The sequence below is a fragment of the Manacus vitellinus genome, unplaced genomic scaffold (assembly GCF_001715985.3).
Source record: "Manacus vitellinus isolate BGI_N305 unplaced genomic scaffold, ASM171598v3 scaffold_8_pilon, whole genome shotgun sequence".
Taxonomy (NCBI): domain Eukaryota; kingdom Metazoa; phylum Chordata; class Aves; order Passeriformes; family Pipridae; genus Manacus; species Manacus vitellinus.
The window spans coordinates 3557259-3581491 of NW_021940864.1; the positions used below are offsets into that span (position 1 = coordinate 3557259).

General features: G+C 44.2%; 1 protein-coding gene across 1 annotated transcript in view; it reads right to left on the minus strand.

Moving 5' to 3' along the window:
• The window catches only part of LOC103767644 (calpain-13), a 52277-nt gene that overhangs the window by 10295 nt on the left and 17749 nt on the right, over positions 1-24233 (minus strand). Inside the window, exons 4-17 of the mRNA XM_018085208.2 lie at positions 23388-23506; positions 19501-19634; positions 17497-17671; positions 16540-16611; positions 14717-14802; positions 13277-13351; positions 11694-11860; positions 10050-10198; positions 6852-7012; positions 5200-5236; positions 3596-3658; positions 2499-2556; positions 1874-1941; positions 223-291 (exon numbers count right to left, since the gene is read on the minus strand). Of these exons, the coding sequence (XP_017940697.1) occupies positions 223-291; positions 1874-1941; positions 2499-2556; positions 3596-3658; positions 5200-5236; positions 6852-7012; positions 10050-10198; positions 11694-11860; positions 13277-13351; positions 14717-14802; positions 16540-16611; positions 17497-17671; positions 19501-19634; positions 23388-23506 (1433 nt within the window). The remainder of the gene's footprint in view (positions 1-222; positions 292-1873; positions 1942-2498; positions 2557-3595; positions 3659-5199; positions 5237-6851; positions 7013-10049; positions 10199-11693; positions 11861-13276; positions 13352-14716; positions 14803-16539; positions 16612-17496; positions 17672-19500; positions 19635-23387; positions 23507-24233) is intronic.

A 24233-nucleotide genomic window follows, 5' to 3' on the forward strand; every position in this document is an offset into this window, starting at 1 on the left:
TGCTAGAAAAGCCTCGACTGCTCATTTGGAGCACTTTACACACACCACTGCTTCCTGAGCTCTCAACCTTTGCGTGAGAGGATGGAACTCTGACCCACTAAGCAAGCAACCTTTGTAACGCTCCCCCCCGCAGTGCTTTGATATCACAGAGCATCTGCTCCCCGCTGATGAAAAGCCCTAGGGTACAGTATCCGCGGAGAAGAGAGAGCAGCCCCCGCATACCATGTACTTAGTGAGACTTCGCCAGAGGCTCCCGAACTCCTGCAGTGAGAGTTGTCCGTTCGAGTTGAGCTGTGCATTTAGTTAAGAATCGAGCAGTTAATGAGAGCTAAACCTGGCTGTCTTTGTTCCCGAGGATGCTGCCTTCACATGAAGACATAAGATGCAGCCTCCTCGGTCTGTTGAGAAACCCAAAAGCTTTTCTGCTCTCAATTATGCTTAAAGTTAAATTCACCATCTTTGACACATCGTACAGCTGCTCATATCTGTGCTCACAAGCAACAAAAGGTTTCTATTTATATAGTGCCTTTAACCACAAAGCAACCTGCAGTGACATTTAGTCACAGAGCACGGATGCCCCTGTGAATGAACATGGCCCCGTGGTCTTGCCTCTGTGCATGAGGCTTCACATTATCAGCTCTGGTTGGATCCTCCTGGAGGAACAGGCACTGATGGAGTAAGAGGTGAGGAGACAATCCTGATGCCTTCTGTCAGAAGGCAGAAACAGCCTTTGAGCCATAGGAGCCCAGGAATGTCAGCAGACATCCTGCAGGGATGCACAAAGGACCGTGTCAGTGAAACTGCGCCCCTCCATACTCCATCCAGGAGTCCTCGGCAGACATGCAGCACCTCACCTAATGCAGCTGGAATGGTGAAAACTCCCTGAAAGCAAAACTCATCACCAGTGAAATATAAGGAGGCAAGTGCCACTGCCATGAAACCTGAGAGAAAAAAGCTGATCCTGACTTTGCAGGCCAGGATAAGTCACACTGTACATGGGTTGTATGCAGCCCAGACTATGAAAAGTCCATCCTGAATTAAAGCAGAGCAGTGGCTTTGTCAGCTCCTTGCATGTGCTATGCATTCACAGAGCCCACTTATCCCAGGATGGGCTTTGGAAAGGGAGAAAAGTCTCTTTTGCTGGCTAGGCACAGAAAGCATGAAAGAGAGAGGGAGTTCTGGTCATTTTTATTCATTTTGTGGCAGTTGTAAAGGTCTGAAAATGTTTCAAAGTTATTTCAAGGCACGGAGGAAAAGAGACAGTGAGCAAGCAAGGGGGAGAAAACACACAGGGAAGAATGTATGTTTTCATCACTGAGCCCTCTTGTTCTACAGCAGCCAGAAATGTATTTCTTGTGTTGTCTTGTTAACAGCAAAAAGACTCTGTGATCCATCTAAATAGGAAAGATACACTGGAAAGGCTGAATGGCCTGCCAGGCAAGTGCCTGTGATTCAGTGCTGACAGTGCTTCTGCCCCTGACACCAGCTTTGCTGGCAGTGCTGGCAGCCTGCTCAAGTGCCACCACAGGCCAGCGTGGTGCAGCTGGGATGGGAGAGCTGAGCTGTGCCTAAGCTCTGTGCTGACTCTTGTCTCAGGCTCTGCCTGAGGGCAAAGCTTAGCCAAGCCCCAGGCCCTGCAGAAGGGAAAATGAGAGCCAAGAGTTGGCTTTAGAAGACCCTCACCTTTCACCAGACACACCAGAGCCAGGGCATGCACAGCAAAGTCCTGCATAGACTCTGGGACAGTTATTTATTGAGGATTGTGGCTAATTGCACACTTGCAGGTTCTCACATGGGGATGCTCAGCTCACCCATAACTCAAGGCAAGGATAGGCAGCACTGGGGAAGTTTATTGCTTCTGCTGAAAGGATACATCCATCAGAGCTAAAATGCCTCTGCATGAATCGAAGCTGAATTTTCCTCCCAGGCTGGTCATTTCATCTGCAAGGATTGACAAAACAGAAGGAATTAGAGAGAACGAGGGGTGTGACTGGCATCAGGACACCGTTCAGTGGGAAGGAGGACACCAGTCTGAAGGCTCACATAGCTGAAAAGCCCCACATCTGGCTCAGATTCTCAAACAGTAGCAAGGGTTCTGTGCCAAGCTGAGCTCTACTGAGGGACTCTGACACATCTCAGACATCTCTACTGCTCCCTTCCCCAAGGATAGTTGCTCTGCTCAGGTTCGCAGTCTCTGCCCATCTACCTGCCCTGATGGAAACTCTTCCCTCTTGAAATAAGGGAAAGGGAAATGTCTGTGATAAGAAAGGCCACTTATGCTGCGCTAACAAGTCCTAAGAGCGCTTTGAGCCTTGTGCATGGCTGAGCTGGTTCAAGCCCTCGGGCTGTGCCCATCTCGTGTTTGATCCAACAGCGCAATAAGCCACAATGAGGATTTTTTGAGGACTATCAGGACACCACTAAATCCTCTGTCTAATTTACACTAGTCTCAGGATAAGGAAGCACCAAAGACATCAGCAGGGTTGTAAAAGCTTTACCTTGCAGGATCACTTCATTAAGCAGTTGTTGCAGCTGCGAGGCATCAACAGCTGAGCCCTAATGCAGAATAAAATGCAAAGAGAGGTCTGTGAGCATAAAGCTGTCTCCTGTGTCACTTTTGCCCAAAACTCCTTTTCTCAAGCTCTGTGGCAACCAAGAAGAACCTCTGCTTATATATCAGAGGAGCATCAGCACCCCCCTCAGGAGCATAATAAAGCCCTCCACAGTGTTGGGCAAATCTTCATCCTCCCCTACAGGAGTCTGCAGGGCAGTTACAGGCACTGCCTTCAGCATGGGGTATTTTCAGCAGTGATGGGACCACCTACTGACTTCACCAGCCCCTAGCTAGGGACTTGTCGATGGGCAGGCACAGCAGGCAGCTGTGTGAGTGGACTGGGAGCACAGGCACTGCTGCCTGCTTCCCTCAGAGCTGCCCATCAGTAAACCTGGCTGCCTCCCTCCCGAGACACCCCTGGGGCACCCAGTGTGGCAGGTCATGTTCATTTTCACCTTCATGCACTGATATAACTATTAACAGCAAGAGGTCCATTGTGCAGAGACTTTTAACAGTGATTTTTTTCCTCTTGAGTAAGTCAAGGAGTTCTTTATAGCAGTTTATTAAACCATTAAAAGCTTCTCCTGTGAACACAGAGCTTGGCTCTGAAAGAGCAGGAATCAATTACTCAAACGCTGACTGATGTCTGGTTTCCAAGTGCTGAGAAGGCAAATGGAAAATGATGCTGATGAGGGGGGGGGAATACCCAAGACTTTCTAATTGCTTTCAGCAAATAAACAAACCAGAGCCAAAAAAAAAAGTACACATGCAAGCCCATCACCAGAGCAACTACAAATCTCTGATATTTGACTGATATATGGCACTAGCCAATCTATCCCAGCTGAATGTCCCATTTTTCTGTGGGTTTTGGCAAGTCAGTCAATACTGTTTTCAGGGTATCCACTTGAGGATCAAGCTACATTTAAAAAACCAAATTTAGATGGATTTGTATCAACATCATAGTTCAGTTTTTCTTTTTGCAAGTCCACGTGTCTTTATTTATTTATTTATTTATTCAGCAAGAAGTTTTAGATAGGATACCTGCTTAGCGTATCTTAGGAAAAGAGCCTTATATGAGCTGTCCTGGTTCTGTGTCGGTACATCCTGCATCAAAGACAAAGTACACACATAAATAATTCAGTTACAAAACAACTGGAGGCAAAAGTCTGCCAATCCAAACAGCACTTAAGAGGAACGGGGAATGTACAGTACAGGCTGAGTTTTAACATCCCAAAAGTGAAGCGGGCTAGGAGTGAGGAACAGCTACTGCAATGAAGGAAGAGGCATAGTTTGGGTGTTAGCATTTAGTACAACTAGAAAGGAGCAGCTCAAGGCCTAAGGAAGATGACAGATCACATCCAGGGTGGAATTTAACAAGCCAATACATGAATAAAGAGATAAAAAGCCTGATCCTTACTGATGGCCCCTAGTTGGTATCACTGGCTCAGGGCATGTGAAGATTCATGCGAACAAAGACAACAGAACAGGAGTTGACTTTTCCTTTCTCTTGTACCTTCTCAGTCCCAAGGCAGGCTTGACTTTACCTGAACAATTGCAATTCAATGGTTAAGTGATTTTTTTCAACTTTCCATTGAGAAGATCCACCAAGCACTAAGGGGAACTTGACATTATATAAAGTTTTCCAAAAAAACCTAAGCCCAAGGCCTAATTCACACCAGTGAAGCCCAAACACCTGAACAAGAGCAGAAAGTGTGGGTACCATAATTCATCAAAGTCTAAACATTGGCTAAGGACAACAGCCAAGTAAACTGACAGCTTGTCAGTGGAAAGAGACAACAAGCCACCATTTACACTATTCCTCTAATGGGTTTTAATTTCATGCTGGAAAATGAGTCACAAGCAAAAGACTGTTTTCTGTTCTCCTGAAGCAGCTTCACACCTGTGGCTTCGAAGACCTGCACTGTGTTTGCACTGGTTTGCAGCAGGGTGAGAGAGTAGCATGGACTGGACCAGCTCTGGCAATGTGTGCACAGTTCAGAGCAAGGAAGTCAAGTAACAGATTGTAGCTGGGCTAGACAGGCTGAAATGTGGGTTGAACTAGAGACGCAGCCAGTTTTGAAGTGTAACTTGCCCTACGTCTGTGAAGATATCCTGAAGAAAATCAGAAGAAATCTGCTTTGGGCTTTACCTCTATGGATTTCTGTGCTTTATAGGGTACAAGCACCTAAATTAAGCCATTCCCATGAGGAAGGCATGTATAATGCCACTCTCAGGAATTAGTCAAAGTTTCCCCCTCTCTACTCTGTAGATATACATTTTACAGACATTGTGAGAATTTAGTATCTTTCAACTGCTCTCTCCTCTGCTATATTTAGTTGGTCAAAGTGTTAAAGATGGTGAGGTGAAAAGGACAGACAGACAAAGGGACAGTATAAGATTTGTTTCCTTAAAAATCAGGCTCTGAATAAGACATGAAGAGGAAGGGCTTTGTTGTCACTTCCATCTCTCCAGAGAGGTATCCTGCTCTCCCAGCAAGGTCGCAGGATGCCAGAGTCGAACTCTGGAACAGGTAATGGCTGGTAAAGGTAGAAAAGAGCAGATGAAGAGGAGGCAGTAGAGGTGACTACTGAACAGTCAGGTCTCTGGGAACCACCACCAGTATCTACATCTTCACAGACTCTTACCATCGGCAACACTGGGTTGGTCAGGGAGTTTGAGTTCCTAGAAAAGAGTTACAAGAGTCAAACTGGGAGAAAACAGGCCTTTTCAGAGCACTGATTTGAAGACCTGGCAGAAGGCAGGCACCAAGAGTAGGCCTTGCCCAGCCCACGGCCCCACAAGACGCTCAGCAACCACACCGCCCAGCCTGCCCCAGTTCAGTCAAGCATGTTGCACCAGTCCTGGGTCTCTCTGTGCAAACAGTCACAAACAGATCCAAGTCTCCAGCTGCTCTGGGGTTACTGCCGTCCCCAAGCTAGCTCTGTTGGCATGAGCAGCAGACAAAGGGTAACTTGTTTTACTCCAAGCATGCCAGGACTAAATTCACCACACAGAAGACAGGGCTGCTCTGCCTTGAGCCACATAAATTTTTCACCTGCTTTCTCTTTGCCTAGCTTAACAGTCAGGAATAAAAATAGCATCTGGGCTATTAAAAGGCAACACCTTCTAAATGTCTGCAGACTGCCTGAAATTGAGCCAGGGTCACCCTTCCTTCTGAGACACACTTAGTAGCAACATTCAATACATGAATTTTGCTTTGGTAGAGAAATTAGACAAGCCAGATTCTATTTTTATAACATCAGTGCTATTATATAGGTGAGTGCTGCAGATACCCATGGGAAGGGCATCTCCATGCTTGGCCTAGCTCAGAAAGTTCTATGAGAGTCAGAGGCTCTCCTGAAAAGTGCTTCTTTCAGGGCTGAGCCATCCCGTGCATGACTCATCGTGCTGAAGGCAGTCCAGCCCACAGCACAGACTTCTTATGTTTGTTTTCCATAACTAAGGAGTTGCCTTAGTTGGTTCTAGGCTATTTTTGTCAGGGACCAAAGCCTAGAAAGCAATCTCATTATTAAAATACAGGCCAATGAGGCAAGAGCTGAAATCATTTCCACTATAAAACTTGCTGAAGGGAAGCCACTGCACATCTGATGCTTGGAGGTCATTTGGTAAAGGTTGAATACTGGGATTTGCTTATGTAAAGTAAATCACACCCAGATATTCATGTGATAATGTGAATATGTGTATGTGGTAATAGCTGCCTTTGCATGAACTAAGATAGCATTTTTCCAACAAATTTATCTTCAAGGCCTGTCTCATAGCTACAGGGAGCCCTGCCAGCCTGTCTATGAGGTGGCTGAATGAAAGAATCAAGGCCTTTCACTGCTCTTTGCTTCTCTAGGTCCCACTCTGAGCAGAATGGGACATGATCCATCTGGCATCCAGCCGGCAGAACATAAGAAACTGCATAACAGCTGCCAAGAATTAAGAAAAACAAGATCCCAGTCCTCCTTTCAGTAAAGAGAATTTTCTCCACAATCAGGGGTGGAGGACATATCTCACAATTATTGCTCCCTTGTGTACCAAAGCTCCCTGGTGTACCTTTGCACCCCTGTGGCTGCAGATGAGCTACTGCCCTGCTCTGCAGTGGCCATCCTTGTGCATCTGACTGTACGTTGGATCCCCCTCAGCGCTGTGTGCTTAACACTCTTCTGTGCCTTCCCAACACGCTTCAAGGATACATTAAAAGCAAATTGCCACATTAATTATCTTGACATTAAATAGTTAATTCCTGGCACACTGCAAGTCTGGGGCCTTTAAGGAGTGTAGATTATCTTACTCTTTGTAGTCTTGATTCTTTATGAAAATTCGCAAGAGAAATTCAAATTCTTGATTCTCTGTTGTAGCAGGATAAACGGCATAGGTTCCTGGGCTCAAGATAAAGTAGTTGGTCACATCTCGAATTGGAGAAAAAACTTGTTTCAGAACTTTGGAGTTCTCCTGAAAGAAAAATATAGCTGGCTATTTTCCCTCCATATCAGGAACCAAAATAAATCAGCAAGCACACTCACAGCAGCCTTGTGTTCCCACAGCTCTCTAAATACTCACTGCATCTAACATGCCTTAACCTCCCCAACGGCCTGAAAAGCCCATCACCTGGATGGACTGTTTTCAAGGACACATCAAAATTGCACAAGCATGAAGGAACTGAAAGAAACAGAAGGCAAAAGGAATGTAAGTGGATTTGAAGAGAACTTCAATTAACATTAAGCAGACTGGAGTTCATGAAGGAATCAAGGATGAATACTCTTACTGTAACTTCCCGAGATCTTTTGTGACTCAGAGGGGTCAGAGAGCCCTCTAAGCATGTCACCCAGATGACAATGCTTCAAGAATTACAATCCAAACCAGTAAGTGTCACAAGAAAACTGAGCATTCTGAGCATTCTGATCTTTCATCTGTTATTCCAGTATTTTTGCTGAGATGAAACAAATATAATGCAACAGCTATTACTATGATGACATGTAAAGATAGCATAATAAAAAACCCTTCCTAAACATATTCCCCAAAATATATCAGCGTGTATAAATTCCATTTAGAATGGTTATACAGCGTGGCAGAGTTATTTATGAGCCATGCCTTTGGGAGACAATAACATAAAACTGCTATTTTGAAAGGAAAAAAAAAAAGGATGACTACTATTACAGACGGCTGGGAGGTACACAGACTGCCAAGTATTATGGGTCAGATCTTGAGCAGATAGAAATGGGCAGTGCTGCAAAGAAATAAATGGTGTAATCCGTTTTTTTTTCACTTTTGAGTCTCATTCCACATTCCTTCTGGTAAAAAGCAGAAGCAGATTAATATCTCAATGGAATCAAAACTGGTGTGAGATAGGAATCAGCCTCTATACATTTCTCAGCTCCATAACACAACATTAAACTTCCCTCACAGACATGTATTAGTGTTCCACGTCTATATTTAATCAAAGGCTTCCTAGAGCTATCAGATATGTCCATGCTGGTTTGCATCCTTGCCTGCACTGCATTCCCCTCTCATCCTGCTAAGTGATAATACTCTTTTTACTTCACTGCATCTCAAAAGGTACCGAACAATGAACAATGCTGCTAATGAATAATGGCAGTGAAAGCAGGTCAGGGAGGAAGAATGAAGCCACATGAATCTTGCCAATTGCACTCTCTTTGTGCAAAGAAAACCCCTTGTAAACTTTTACTCAAAGATGCCACCTCTGATTGCCCTCAGTCGCTGAGGAAATAAAGCAAGGGAGTGGCACTTACACCCACCCAGTTTTAGCTCCTGGACTTGGCTTTTGCTGCTACCAGGGCAGGACACTGGGCTGGCTGTGAGGAGATGTAGACCAGCTCTCATGTCAAAATATTTAGTCTGAGTCCACGAGGGAATATTTTCTGTATAATCTCTGTGCAAATTTGTACCAATACCATTATATTACTAAAAGCTATGGTGTGACAGCAGCATAACTATTCCCTTTCCCTCACTGACCAGGTGCTCCACAGTAATGGTGGTGCCTCTAGTAACAGTCTGTTCTGGCCTTGCCCTTCAGCTCTATGTAGGAAGTCGCTTAGGCTCAGAAGCCCAAACTGAGCCTGTGGTGAGCTATGAGCTGACAACCCAGAGAGGCCATGTCATCCAGACTTGACAAACTCATTGAGTTTCATCCATCCATGGGAACATACCGAGAGACAGAAAACATACCTGAGCATCAACTGGAGGGGAATAAATTTAAATATAAAGCAAGAATAGGGAATATCTGCCCCTTAATCTGCTTCCTGATTAAACAACCTCTTTTTGAGGGACCCAAGACCCTCATCAAGGCATCACCTTCGAGTGAAGGTCATTTCTTGTAAGCTGGGTAACTAATCAACATGGACATGCATCATGCAAGAGCATATGTGCCTGGTGAGTGCTGGGGATGCTGTAAGGAGTGAATTCCTCACTTACCAGGAGCTACAGCTCTTGCTGAGTGGCACAGCTAGCCCCACGGAGTCCTGCAGGCTTGATATCTGCACAGGGCAGAGGATCTCCTCGCAGAGGGATAGTGAATTCCACTTGCTGGAGGGGTGCTCTTTTCATGACATCTTTTATTTCTCAGACCCCGTTTTTTATAAGCTACAAAGCCATGCCTTTTCTTTATGAGGAGCAGTTAGACTTACAGCATCAGTTATTCAAAGTCTGGGACTAGGGCAAACCTCTCCAATGATGAGGAGAATGTGAAGCTGGGGTCACAGCAATCTCTGCTTCCTTTTATTCTCTGGGTTAAGACCAATCCCCTCCCACCCTCCTCAGAGAACAAAAACACCCTGGAAAAGGCTAGCATTCATCTACATTAGCAATTGTGCTTTCAGTAAGCCTGGTAATGCTCTGACAACAACTGCCCTTGAAAAGGCACCTCCTTGGACAGTAACCAAGAAAGAAAACCAGAGAAACTGTAGGGGAGGTCCCAGATATCTGAGTGGGTTATCTCTGCACTGGACTCAAGCAAAGGCTTCCATGTATTTTGTAAATTATTTTTTTTTACATGTCATTTCAGTGATAGAAAAGAGGGAGATGAGTAAGAGAAACCCACTTGGGAGAACAAAGACCATTTGCTTCTCTGCTATACCTGGAATACTGCTCAAGGGCTGTGGTTAGTGCTGGCTGGCATGCACTGTGCCAGGCCAGCAAGGCATGTCACCAGTACTGTTGGTGGGTACAGAGGATACTGCCCTGGCACATCCTGTAGCCTGGGGACTCTCTGAGTTTCCTAGAGCTGTTTTGGGATGCTACAAAACTAAAAGTTTAACCTTTGTTCCCTAAGACATGAATAAAGGAAGCGAAGCCTGCCTAACTCTACTTTTCCTGTGAAGTTTTACAATAGAAGGCATTCAGAAATTCACACAACATACTGACTGTGCTCTTTTTACAGACCAAATGGCAATTCAGTCTTTCACTTCCACATACAGGTATAATAAAGCACACAGAGAACAACAGTGCCTACATGATATCTGACGGTGCTTACCATGGTGATGAAAAAGCCAATCTTCAGGTTTTTTGCATCCTGCACATGCTCAGCGTGTTTTTGCATGAGTGAAATTACTACATTATAGGTTTTGGGGTCATAATCTGGCACTTTGAAAAAATATTGAGGGTTTGTTGAAACTGCACCTGCTGAGAAAGTGTTAATAGATTAATAGTAGGCACAGAGATGTCCCAGTAGTAGCCTATTGTGTAAGATCTTACTTAAATGGAAACAGAGCAATAGGTAGTTACTGCTCCCAGATCCTTTCAATACAACAGAGCACTGCAGTCTACACATTAGCTCTAGAAGCTGAGGCAGCTGGAGTTAAACTAATTGCACATTAATCATTCTAGAAATCTCTGGCAAAGTCAAGAAAGTCATGCAGATTTCTCAACACTCCTAACATCTGCTTCACCTACATGGCACACCGTCCTGTGGCAGAAAAGCAGTGACTCTTAGTCAGATGCCTTGACCCAGTGGTAGAGTTAAAGGAGTGTGGTTTGGAGATCATAAGCACATAGAAAAGAACAAAATGGTGCAAGGCTATCCTCTCCTTCCTTTATGTTAGTGTTTGTGGTGGACAGACAGAATGTTGAGCAACAGAGGGAAAAGGCTTCTTTTTGGCCAAGGTTTTGGTTAGCAGGAAGCATATCTCATAAAAAAGCAGTGAAATGCCAAAACTGGAGGAAAAGGACTGAGATGGCAGCATCTGCTTAAAGCAGTCTAGACCTTAAGCCAGTCTGAACTTCTAAGATACCTGCCTTGGGTGGCCTTGAAAGCTGCAAATTAGCATGATTGTGCTTGGACAGGAACTTTACTAGAGTGCTGGTAGAAAACATAGCTCCAAGGAAACTGCCTCTGCCCACACACTCTCAGTTCAGGCCCTGCATCTCTTCACTCAGTTGCCATGCCCATGGTGTGCAGCAGCACAGGCATTGCTTTGTTATCCCACCTTGAGACATGGTGAGCTGGCTATGAGGAAGAGCCTGAAGCCTGTAAGCCAAAACCCATTTGCTGCTAAGTCAGGGATCAGCACTGCAGAAAAAAAGAAGCCCCTTCACTAATCACATGCTACCATCTTAGATTAAAAAGACAGAGTCCAAATAGTGATGCAGCTGTAAAATAAATGAGATAAATTAAGATAAAAATGTAAAAAAAAAAATTACTTCTTATGATTGGAGCTTGCAATGCCAGAAGAGTCCTTGCACAGGCAGTAAAACCAATGGATATTATCTGCTCAAAGACCTTTTTACCTTAAAAAATAGAGCTTTGTAGCATAATTTTTTCATTTCATATCCATTTAATTTCAGAGTATTTCTTGCTCTGTAAAATCAACCACATATTTGCCAAACCAGACTTTCTGATGAGTTCCCCAGTTACACCTACTGCACCTGGCTGCAAGAAGATATACAAGCTCATTTTGATTTAAAGAGCCCAGGGTTCCTAAATCACAAGTCTCCCGTTTTAACTCAGCAGCCAGTGCCTTTGCTTTGCGTCTGCCTGTTTAGCTGGTAAGTGCTGTAATGGGAAATGGCAGGCATTAACAACTGGCAATCAATATTTCTGCAGTTTGGTGCTCAGAGTGAATGTTTCACCATAGGCATCAGTGGAGAGGACTGGGTGACTGCGGTGAGTGTTCGTTACCTGAGGAATAGTAGTTCCTTCTTGTGGCAGGCTCTGGACTCCACAGGTTGATGTGCCTTTCCAGAGACCATGTTGTGCAGTGCTGATCTCCGAAGTCCAGAAACGATGGGGTGTTGTTACATATATATAGCCATGAAAACTGCTCTTGGAAGTGTTCACAGGACATCCTGCAGAGAAGGAGGAAAAGCAGTTTAAGATGGAAAAGCATTGCCAGCAGGTCAAGGGAGGTGATCCTGCCCCTCTACTCAGCCCTGGTGAGGCACATCTGGAGTGCTGTGTCCAGTTCTGGGCTCCTCAGTACAAGAGAGACATGGAACTCCTGGAGTGGGTCCAGTGGAGGGCAACAAAGATGATTAAGGAACTGGAGCAACTCCTTTATGGGGAAAGGCTGAGGGAGCTGGGCCTGTTCAGCCTTGAAAAGAGAGAACTGAAAGGGGACCTCATCAATGCCTACAAGTATCTGAAGCAAAGGTGCCAAGAGGATGGATCCAGGCTCTGCTCAGTGGCACCAAGCAGTAGGACAAGAGGCAACAGGCAGAAACTGATGCACAGAAAGTTCCTGCTGAATATGAGGGAGAACTTCTTTACTATGTGGGTGACAGAGCACTGGAGCAGATCAACCAGAGAGGGTGTAGCATCTCCCTCACTGAAGATGTTCAATAACTGTCTGGACACAATTCTGTGCCATGTGCTCTGGGATGACCCTGCTGGGGCAGGGAGGTTGGACCAGATGACCCACTGTGGTCCCTTCCAACCTGACCCGTTCTGTGATGACACTAGTTAGGTGTTCACATTCACCATCCATGTCTCTAGAGAGGGATTACTGAGAACATTGCAGGTGACTGTAGCTGCACTGGTTGATACCTTGCAGAAGAGGTCAGCTCTCAATGCCTTTGGGCTGCCCTAGCTGCCCCTAATGCCTCAGGTAAATCACAGGGCATGTTCAGGAGTCCCTAGGTGGAGCCCTGAAATCTCCAGCACGTCTCTGCCCCTTGCTTTTTCCCTCCACAGTGTCCTGTCCCACATTCATCTTTTGCTTAAGCCTCAAGTGTCTATTTCAGGCCAACTTGCTGTTGCCCTGATTTCCTCAGAGCCTCACAGGGCAAATGTGCACTTTCTGAATAATAATAGTTTTTCTAAAGGATGGCTCATACATGGCTAAACTGTGTCTGAGAGTAATCAGAGGCAGTGAAAAACCACAAACACCTGCAGAGCAGCCAAGCACACAAGCTCTACGACCTGCTTAGCCACCTGTCCCCTTCAAGCATCTGTCAGTCCAAGGTTCAAGCCAGGTACTTTATGGGAAATGGCAGTGTGACAGGTCTCAGGGGGATGGGTTTTTACTTCTGTCACTTTTCATTTTTTTCACCAGCTTGTTACTTAAGATTTGCCAGCTCCACTTTTTCACTCTTGTTTCTTCTGAAACCCTGAGTTCAGGACAACCTCCAAATTGCTGTTTGCACATAGCTAACACAGGGTGTCTTGAGCCATCACTAAGAACAGAGTACTGGCAAAATGACTCTTTTTTTTCATAGTGAAGACAAACAGAAAACCTGGTAGACAAAGGATCAATAGGAAAATACCAGAATTCTCCATCATCCTTATCTCTGAGGAGGGCTTCTCTGTATTTAGGCTCAACATAATCCCACTGAGGAGACCTGCAAAAAGGAACAAATCAACAAGAAGATGTGAGGCACAATTTTTCATCTCTCTGGCCAGCCTATGTCTCTAACCAGCCTGTCCAGTCATGAGGGATCAGAGAGGGTGAACAAACTGCACACTGGGAACAGGACTGTGCTTGATACCTTCATAGCCAAGGCCAGCAAACAGAGCTCTGCACCTTTGCTGTGCCTGTCTGAGTTGCCCACCCTGGGATGGGGAATCCTGCCTCTGCCCTCTAAGCCCCATGGTGGAGAGGTTAGTGAGGTACCAAGGCATAGCATTCTGAAGCACTGATATTTCATTCACATGTTGAGAGTGAGCACATTAGCCAGTCAAATGTGTTGTTTCCAAGCTGCATGTTTATAATTAAGTGATAATTGTACTTTCTGCAGAGTTTAAGATAACTAAACAGAGCATGAATCAATAATTTATTGATTTATGCTGCTTACCTGTGAATGCGCTACTGACATGTCAATTACAGCTAGGATTGTATTCACTCTTCCAAAAAATGGGAGGATGCTGCCTGAGCAGATAGATATTATCCCAGCCTTAAACATGTCTGCACAACCCACCACCCCATCCAGATGCATCATGCTAGCCTGACTTTTCTCAGCAGGGAAGTTGTGAGTGATCCTAGCAACAAGGAGAGGTGGGATAACCTAAGACTGACGCAAGAACATCTCTCTAGTCATGAAAATACTGATGCTATTCCAACAGGAAAACTAACATCTATTTATTTACAAAACACTGTTGCAGTCTTCCTCTATATAATTCCTTTCTTTACAAAAGAGATAGTAGATTATACACACAGCAGCAAAGTGGTCTTTGCATCCCCAAAGCTGCATCTGGAATCCTAAAGGTCAGTTCAAGGCATTCTCTGGATCTTTGCCTTTGTAATAACCAAGGACCCTTTTTATCCCTCTGTGTTCAATACTGCCACACTCCATGGATTTGTCTAACCATCCTCTTCCTAGATTTAGACTCAGGGCAGGGGAAAAAAAAGGAGGAAGTTGGATGCATGATTGCTGCAGGGGAATTCAATAGAAGCAGCCAGTCGGCACCTAGGGACATGGTCAGAGCTAACCCCAGGAATTAACAACCCTTTCATCCAACACTTATCTGGAATCATGCACTGGGTAAAATGTACACCCAGACAAGAAGGGATACCTGAGCCTAGTGAGGCTACATTAGTTTCCTCTGGATTGGATTTCTGTGGGCAGTTGCTTTGCAGATGGAAATAACGCTTATAATTTATTGATTTGGAAATATCTGTTTTGTTAAAATGTGTACAAGGCAGAGGTTCTTTACAATAAGCCTATAAAAGATTGATTCTCTATGACATTAAAGTTTTAAGACCATACTCATCACTCCAGGGCCCCTTCCACTCCCCGTGGCCCCACGGATTCCAAATCCTGATGATATGTGTCCAGCCGTTCTTGTAGCGGATCTGTAAAGAGGAAAAAAAAAACCAAATTCAATCACAGCTTTTCACAATCATGATATTCAGTGAAGAGATGGGTAATAAAATGGATCTTCCTCTATACCTTAGAGACCTGGTTTAACCTCTGATCTCATTTGACTGAAGCTAAAAAGCAGGGCCTTTCGCTACATTGCAAAGGAATGATGTGTGAGAGAAAACTGCACCCATTTTGCTTTCCTGAGGATAATGAATAGCTGACACAGAGAGAATCAGCAGCATTCCTGCCACACCACATGAATTCAACAGCCTTGGGAAATTCCAGTGCCTAATTCTGCACATCTGATCCTGTGAGTCAGCAGAGGCAGAGACTTTGAGGAACGAGGTCACCAGACTGCCTGGAGTGAAAGCCAACAGTCAGCACTGAGAGATGATAAACAGAATCTGTGGCTCTATATCTACAGTACTGTGGTTTCCAACAGCTGAGGTTTCTGGCGCTTTTCTCCTCTTGCTGCCACTGATTTAAGTCAGAAGCAACCCACTTTTTCCAATAAAGCCAAAATGGTGGAAGTGGAAAAGAGAAACAAACCTTTTGTTTCTGTCTCTCCTTATGCACACAGGCAGTGTTGGAAACAAATGCCATGGTAGACTCTTCCCAGGCAAAGGCCCAGCCTCTAATCATTTCCCCACAGGACAGCCCCCAGGATGCCTTGGCACTTCTATAATGTGGGGCAAAGAGTGTTTCTCCTCTCTGCGCATACCACGAGCAGCAGGAGGCTGGAACAGTCTGCTTCTTCTCCAATAGATTTGGGGATCTTTCTGCCCCTGACCTGGAGAGAGGCCCATGCCCTGGCTGGGGCCTTCTCTGGAGCCATTTTTTAGCCTCTTGACTACAAGTAAGTGTCCTCCAAGAAGCAGCATGCTATGATGATGGCACCAAGCATGCCATGGCATGAGTGGATATGAACCAAAGCCAAGCTCATACAGGAAAACATCAGAGAGAAAGAGAAGGGAGAAAACAGCTAAGGGAAAACAATATCCCTTTCCAAAGTACTTTAGGTGCCGAGACTCAAATGTTTTGTAGCTACCTTGCTTGACAGCACAGCTATTGTTTCATTTCCTTCTTGGCCTTGCTCACTGTTAACTCTCCCTGTGTGCACTACAGCTTACTGGGGTAAGCCAAGTTCTAACTTCTGGTTGCAAAAAATCCTTCATTTCTTTTGATCCATGTGATAAATTTGTTCTGTTTTCAGATCATCGGTATTAATATCCAGCCAGGAGGAGTTCTGCATGAGTAGAACAGTTTTAAAAGATGCAGAAATGCTGTTCTTGAACCAGTGATTTACTTTTCACACAGTGATTTTTGGCAGCTTGTGACTGAGCTGAACAAATGTAGATTTGCAACATGTGACAAATCCCAAAATTTCATTCAGTGCTTCTATTTCAATTTGAAACAGAAAAGCAAATTTTTTAAGAGTCAGCATGGAATGAAAATCTCCAGAAATGCTTTATTTGCTGCTGAAGTGTCCCAAAACAAAACTGAATATAAGTTGCATTTTTCCATTACAAAAAATTATAGATTTGAATACCTCCCTCTTCTTGTTGTGCCAGAATCTTTCCACCTCCTGGAATTTGAACTATGTGCTTTCAACAGTCCCTCCTAAGTGTGACGCTAATTAAAATTCTCTGAATGGAACAGCAGTGCAACTGCCCTGTAGTGGATCATCAGTACAAGACCTCCAGGTAGGAACAAGTCCCTGATCTTACCTTCACAGCTCCTGTGATAGTGTAGGCATGACCCCGTACAATCCCATTCCTCAGCTCTATGTTCCTGCTTGCCTGCAGAAGGGAGAAAGCACAGCTTTTAGCTTTCTGACACACTGTGAAGGTACAGCCATAGCTCCAGAACAGCACTAAAAAAACCTGGTTTTGACTACAGCAGTATCTCAGATACTGAGATACTCACTCCAGAGGAATGTGACTGTTGTTCTCAGACATAAGCAAGCCAGTAAATTTAACAAAACTATGGGTCTTCACTTATTTGCAAGTCCTTCAATGGTCCAGAGCTGTGGCAACTGCAGAATGAGCTGCACTGGGTGACTAGCAGTCAGGACTGGGGGTCTGCAGAACTTCTCTGCCACTCAGAGCCCATCATAAGCCACCTGAGTTCAGGTGCTAGTCCTTGGCTTGTTTGCAACAGCCAAGCTTCATGTCCTGGTGAAGCAGGCACTACAGAAGCAATGCCACACACTTTGCAGTCTTCCCTTACATGCTGCGAGGGAAGCCTTGGAGACATTTTATCAAGATACTCACTGAGCATCACAAAGCCTTTTGCACCTTCCCAGAATTAATACCAGTAACCTGCAAATCACGATGTGATAATAGCATCCTCTCACAGAAGAAAGGTGCATTTTGGCCTTGCTAGAATTGATCACAAACCTGTGAGGCCAAAATCAGTCCTGCTGCAAGAGGACACCCCACTATTGCAGTGGAATTAGCCAGGAGAGAAGCCACAGCTCCCTCTCTGACAGACCAATCCATTTACATCTGCCAAAATGCCTTTCCATTCCTAACCGAATAACCTTATCTACTTTCTGCTGCCAAGATCCCTTCAGGCATCCATAAACCCTAACTATTGCATGGAGTGATTATAGACTTCCTCTACAACTTAAAAGAGTGAACACAGTAAACCAAGAGAGGGATGTTACCGGCCCTGTGACTTACCTGGCCTGGGGTGCTACACCCCATGAGACACCGAGATTTGTCAGCTGCTTTCAGTATCTCCTCCAGATCAGGAGGTGGATCCTTCAATGAAAATTGCACTTGAATTCCACCTGTGAAGTCTACTAAAGCATCAGAAAGGTAGCCTCCATTCAAGTTTTGGTAGGAGCCCCGCAGCCTGGAGAAAAAGAAAAAAAAAAGAACAAAAAGAAAATAAGAAGGAAAATGAAAGGTAATTAGTCCTTACACTGTGTTTTATAAACAATGTACAGTGCTCGCTTCCAAAATAGATATGTGCATCGAGGTGGTCAGCAGGTGGGGATCCTGGGTTTGTAGACATTGTGGCCAGGTAATGAAAGGAAATGTGATCGAAACACATGACCAGACACAACACACACCCTGTGGAGTGGATGAGACAAAGGGGGAGCTTTTCCTAGGTATTCATCCACATCTGAGGCAGCTGTCTAGAGTCATTTACAGACAGTGGAAAATAATAAGGTGCATCTCATGCCAACACAGCCATTTTAGGGAGATGAGCTGCATCTCATCTTGAAGCATTCAGTTTCTGAACAGGAGGCCAAGGGTGACTAGTTCAAATGGATGTTTCAGATCAAATGGAGCTCAACTGTTAGTTTCTACACCGTATTTTTGTCATGACTCTTCACAAAATTGTCCAGTATCCCTTTTGCTAAAGAGAAACAGGAAAAAGAGAGAGGTGAAGGTATTTGCCCATGCTCCCAAGGCAAGACAGAAACAAGTTTTCAGCACTGCTCCCAGTTCACTCTGCTAGAGAGCAATAATAGGATAATAATTTAATACTGCCAACACAGTCCTTGTTGATTTTATCGCATGGTTTTTATTGAGACAGCAAATAAGCTGGAACATGCCGTACTTAGAGCAGGTAGAGCACGCTGTTAAACCCCACCATACACACTGTATTTAATGAATGTAATCAAATGAAGTCTGCGGCTAATTGTATTTTGAAGAGTTGTCCTTGTCCTACACTGATGAAAAGAATTTGTCTTGGGCACTGGGGAATAACTTCTCAAATGGGAATCTCATAAACAGCATTGCTTGCAACTTTAATTTAATAGAGGTTTGGTATGCATTGTAATTAAAATCTTATGCGGCAAATTGATACTAAATCCTGAGTCAACTTTTCCAAGATATCTCAGGGCAAAATGCATCCTATTCCTGAGTCAGTCTGATGCTTCTTTAACATTTGCTTATTCCTGACCAAATCTGCCAAAATTATTATCTGTTTTCTTCAGATCCTCTTTATTTCATTGCAAATGTTACACCAGCTTCAGGTACCAAGTTCCATCCCATCATATTACCCCTAGTACAGGAATTTTTCTTCAGTATATTTAATAATGGGCAATGGGCAAATACCAAGGGACTGCACTCTGATTCCTTCACTCCCCAGAGGACTTTTTAAAATTATTGTCTCTTCACTGAGCATTATTTACCCTGAAGTACTCTGGGGACCTCAGCTAAGAGGTGTGGAGTGAGAGCTGACCAGAGACTCACAAGAGTGCATGTGTTGTGCCTGGGCATGTTCTTCACTCATGCTTCTTCTCACTGCCTGCCCCAAATATCCACATGATCTCTGATTAGTGACTATAAACAGAGATAATCCCTGCTTAGAGTCTGCAGTTTTAAACAGAGAACAATATGGAAAGAAAAACAGAGGCAAAAAAGTTTTTTAGAGTAAGTAGGAGATCCCAGCCCCTTTTGTGTCACTAGCCATTGCTCTGTTTGTTCTACTTCTCAGGCATGAATGTCCCAGAGTTGAACTTGGTACATTTAGGTCTAACCCAAGATCAACATCTCCAGGTTTTGTTGGCTCTATATTTGCAGGCAGCCATGGATCTTTGCATGAGCACAACACAACATACACAGCTGTCAGCCTGAACTCCTCCCTGTGTGATTTGCATAAGGCAGAGGGTGAAAACACCCACAGAAAGCATTCAGCACTGGGTGGAAGAATAGACCGGATATATTTACTTGGCATATGCTTTTTCCAGCAAGGATGGCCAGAATTCATTTGAAGTTCGAGGGTGCACAAACAGGTATCTTCCATTTATGACTGGCAGTCGGTCATCTATCACTACATCCACCCAGTCTCCATATTGCCAGAACTGGAAATAAATAAAATAATAAAATAAAATTAAAAAAAAAAAGGGAGAGAGAAAAGAATGAGCCTCTTTTAGGAGCTAATGTTCATGCCAAGTAACAGCCTCCTGAACTAATACAGGAATTAATCTAAAGCGTGAATATGTGCAAGTTCTCTCCTGAACTGCTTCAGGCTGAGTCCACATTGTTAAACAAGCTACCAATTGGCTGGATTTCCCAGTGGCAGGGCAAGTCATTTGGGAATATAAATAGTCCTGCAATCAGTGGGAGAAAAGATTCAACATGGGGAATATGCTAATATTCTTGGGAGATAGAAGCATTCAATATGATAAAGAATGATCATGCAGATGGTTCCAAAAGCCTCACTCCTCAGCTGCACTTGGATTTTCCCCTGCAGCACAGCTTTTGGCCAGAGAGCCTCTGTCAAGATCCAGCCTCTAAATTTTCTTTGCTCTGTGTTTCAATTAAGACTCTGACGTGCTGTCATGGACAGAGACAGTGTAGTGACTAAAGACTCTTTTGAGGTGTTATCCGTCTCCTTGATGGATGAGAAGGACACAGGCGGTCTCTCCAACATGTGGACAGAGCAGGTGTTTCTCCAGCTGATCCAGCTGATGAAACCTTTCAAGGGAGAAGATAGGAAAAGAGATCTGTGGGGATGAACTAAAGGAGCCATTTCCAGAGTCATTAGCAGATTAATGTAGCTTAGCATGATTCGCAATCATAAGAGGCCAAGCTCTTATTTGCGGTAATGCTAAGGACTCCAGTGGAAGTATGCCAGCAATAGATTTAGTCTAGCATGATTTTATTTCAACAGCTTCAGTCAATGAAAAACCCAGAAATGAGCTGTTCTGTTAGAAAAGCACAAGACCAGATCTGCCCAGCAGCAAAGCAGCTTACAGTCTGCTAAGCTGAAAGCAGGTTTGATCCTACTTACGTTCTGCCTCACCCAGGCCTCTCACTTCCTACATTAGTGGCAGCAGGAGGTGGCAGGGTTGGGCTTTTGGAACTTGAGCTCCATGAGTGATTTGAGGCTTCTGCTTGATTTTGGCAGGATGGGGTTTAAGGAAAAGCCTTTGACTGGCTGTCCTCTGCCCAAAATAGAGAGAGGTGGAAGGACTGTCCAAAAGGAGGTGTCTTTTCAGTCACCTAACATGCTCTTCTGTCACCAGTCAACATGTGGAAGCAGGTCTGTATGGAGAAAAGGTGTGACATCCAGCCACACCTCCCCACGGTGCTTCATGTGCAAACACAACAGGTAAACAAGGAGAACATATAGAACTGGCTGTGGGGATTACTGCAGTCCAAACCCACTGAGTGTCATTTTTCCAAAAGCCAAGTTCTTTGGCCGTCTTTGGCAGGGAGCTCAAGCTTGGAGGCCCTCTGAACGCAACACTACTTTTCTTCAGCTGGATGAAGAAAGCTGCTTTGTTCTGATTGTCACAGACTTTCAGATCGTGGTCTCATCTGAGCTCACAAGGACAGGAAAAGCTACAGCAGGAATGAGAAACCTCATGGAAAACTCTAAGATACTCTGGGAGTGCAAGAGAGGTACAGAAGAAGCCATTCTTCTCTGTATGCCTTCAAAGAGGGTAAATGCCTTCAATTTTTGGCTTGATTCCAGCTTCATGAAATTTCTTTATACCTTCAGGATTTAAGTACTGCAGCTGTGACTATGGTAGTAAACAAAAGCAAGAATCACTATTTAGGCAAGTTGCAATGAGGGAAATTCTTCGCTTCCACATTTGTGGTGAGCCTTTTAAATCAGGACTTTATTTTCCTGTGCTTAATAGGAAGAAAAAGAAGCGAACAGTTGTAAGATGACAGCAACACATTTAGGGTTCTGCTGGTCAAAGGGGGGACGCTGTGTGGTCATTTTGCCTCCTTTTTTCTCTTACTTGACAGGGACCTTAGAGAAATCCAGTTCTGGAACTGAGCAAGGAGAAAATCCCATGCTTGTCAACCACTCTCTTTTGTGTGGTGTTAAAAGGCACCTTTTGGATGATTCCTGAAACTGAAGTCTTGACCACTTATGGTCTTTAGGGGTTTCATCAGTTTCTTCCTGAGATCAGAGACATTAACACTCAGGGCAGATCCCTTTGGCTGTGAGTTGATGCACTGTGCCATAATCCCCTGTAGTCCTTGGAGGATATTTCTGTTTTTTTCCCAGGCTGAGCTGCTGCTGCTGCTCACTGTCACAAAGAGTGGCACACTCTGCCTCACGGGCATCAGAGCTTCTGTGACAGAGAAAGTGATTCCTATACAAACACGGGACCAACTTAATTCCTGAGGAAATAGCGTCACTGTAATTATTCCCTAGGTAACAACATCATCCATCTTAACTAGAGGTGATGAAGTGCTTAACACCCTTGACTCTTGCAGCCTAACAGCCAGTGCTGGGTAGGAATACGGGAGCAGCCCTTTGTATTCCTGAGAGGCAACATGGTCCAGATCCAAAAAGGTGAAAAAAAGTTATAAGCTAGAATTTTTATATTAGCATATGATATGCCTTGTTTGGGATTCTTCACTGAACTGAGGACTGGTGGCTTAGCCTGTGGATGGCAGTAAAATATCTTTGATGGAATAATTGAAAGGCATTGCAGAGAAGCATTTCCATTCAGAGTAGCTTTCTCAGGGGTTTATTGCTCAAGGAAAGCCAAAAACAGTTGCATTGATTTGCAGATGAGATGACAGGGAAAACATTTTCAAATACTGTGAGGTATTTATACTGCTTAAGATTTAAGGATTGTGCCTAACTAATCTTTTCAAAGCTCCCATGAAAGACAATCTAGCTTGCATCCTTTTAATTTGTTTTAAGCAGACTGGTGTCCCTTCAGCTGGTTTATCTCATACAGTGTAGCTCTGTATGCTGGAAGTGGGCCAAGATAGAAACATCTGGTATTCCGAGGAGCAATGGAACAGAGCAAAATTTAGACTGTCCACAAAGTAATCCTCCTGGTGCTGCTCCTCAAGAGCTCCAGGAGGTCAAAGAAGTCTCACTGCCGGAGCTCTTTGCTTGGTACTGAATGGCATATAACAAAACAGACTCGTGAAAAAAGTGGGATGATGAATGCCTGAGTATATATTGACTCTCTACATCCAGTTTAGCTTCTGGAGCTTAATGGTACTGCAAGCTCCTCTAATCCCACAAGATATTTGTTTGACTCAGATGCAAGCAGGCAGGGCCTGCCATTTGCTATCCCAGTCAACCTCCTGGGAGATTCAGAGAATTCTGGGAGTTGGTCGAAAGTGCGATTTACTAAAAAGCCTTGTTCCTCTCTCTGAAACAATTCTCTTTTCAAAATATCAAAAGCCTGTTCCTCTGATCTGTCTCTAAGGATCTGTAATTTCAAGCCATTTCAACAAGCTAAAAGGGCAAGGTGAGTGGGGAAACAGAAAATGAGTCCAAATAGATAGTGCAGGTGAGCTGACAGCCATAACAGACTGTCCAAATCAAAGCAGACACCAGAATTCCATCTAAAACATATATGTACACAAAACTATCTGAACAGCTGGCGCCTGTACCTCTGGAGTCATAACTTTCAGACAAGGGCATCAAATTCCCTGAAGTGTAATTTCACCACCTGGAGCACAGGAATTGCTAGGAAACTTGGGATTTTCTGTAAAATTCTGAACTAGGAGTCAGCACTGAAGAACCAAAGCATTCAAGGATGTCGAGATGTGGGACTGCAGTTTGGACCCCTATATAATCCAACCATCCAAGCTCAAGTGGTACCAATAGCGTAGAGAATACATACCCGGAAATGAAAAATCCCAGCATAATTGTCCTGGAATCCTTGGTCCTTTGGTAAAACATCTTCCAAAAATTGTTTTCGTAGTGTCAGGGAGCCCAGGGCAGCCAGCATCCAGCAGTCACCTCAGGGGAGGGAAGAATCCAGTGCACTTAGTCAGTTATTCACTGTTGTGGATCACAGCTAACTCTTTAGAAAGAATGGGCTGCAACATCTGAGACATCTAAGAATCAGTTTTTTAAAAGAAACCAATTTCTTCTGTCTCCTTTTCCTCCTTCAAAGTGCAGAACCACTACCCAGTATTCACCAACAATGTCCACTGGGAACTCTGATGCCACCCAGCCATACTTTTCTGCTCTCATATCCTCCTATCTTTTGCAGTCAGGTTGAAACTCATAGTCTAGAACATCTTGTTTAGGAAACCTTCAAACATCTCAGTGGGGTGAGAAACACCCTTCTATAAGGGAACAGAGATGCTGCCAAAGATAAACATGGTTATGGACCAGGAGTTAAAAATGGAACTGATACAGGCTGCAGATACATACTCTGATGCTGGGTAAGTATCAGAGAAGATGATCAGAAATATTGATGGGAAAGAAAACACTGACAGTCAAATGAAGACGTTAGGATGGAAAGAAAATTCAGTCATACATATGTTGGAGCTGTGCCTATTTAACTACTTACACTGTGTTTGACCCTTGTACTTGAAGAAGCATCTGCCTGATCTCAGTTGGTCCCCCCTTTTTACGCTTGTCCTTGTATAAATAGAAGGCAGGTGCTGTATATAAGGAACGAGGATTTGAGCTGCTGCATTTGGGAATCCTTTTAAGTAGCTGCAATAAATTGTGTGTG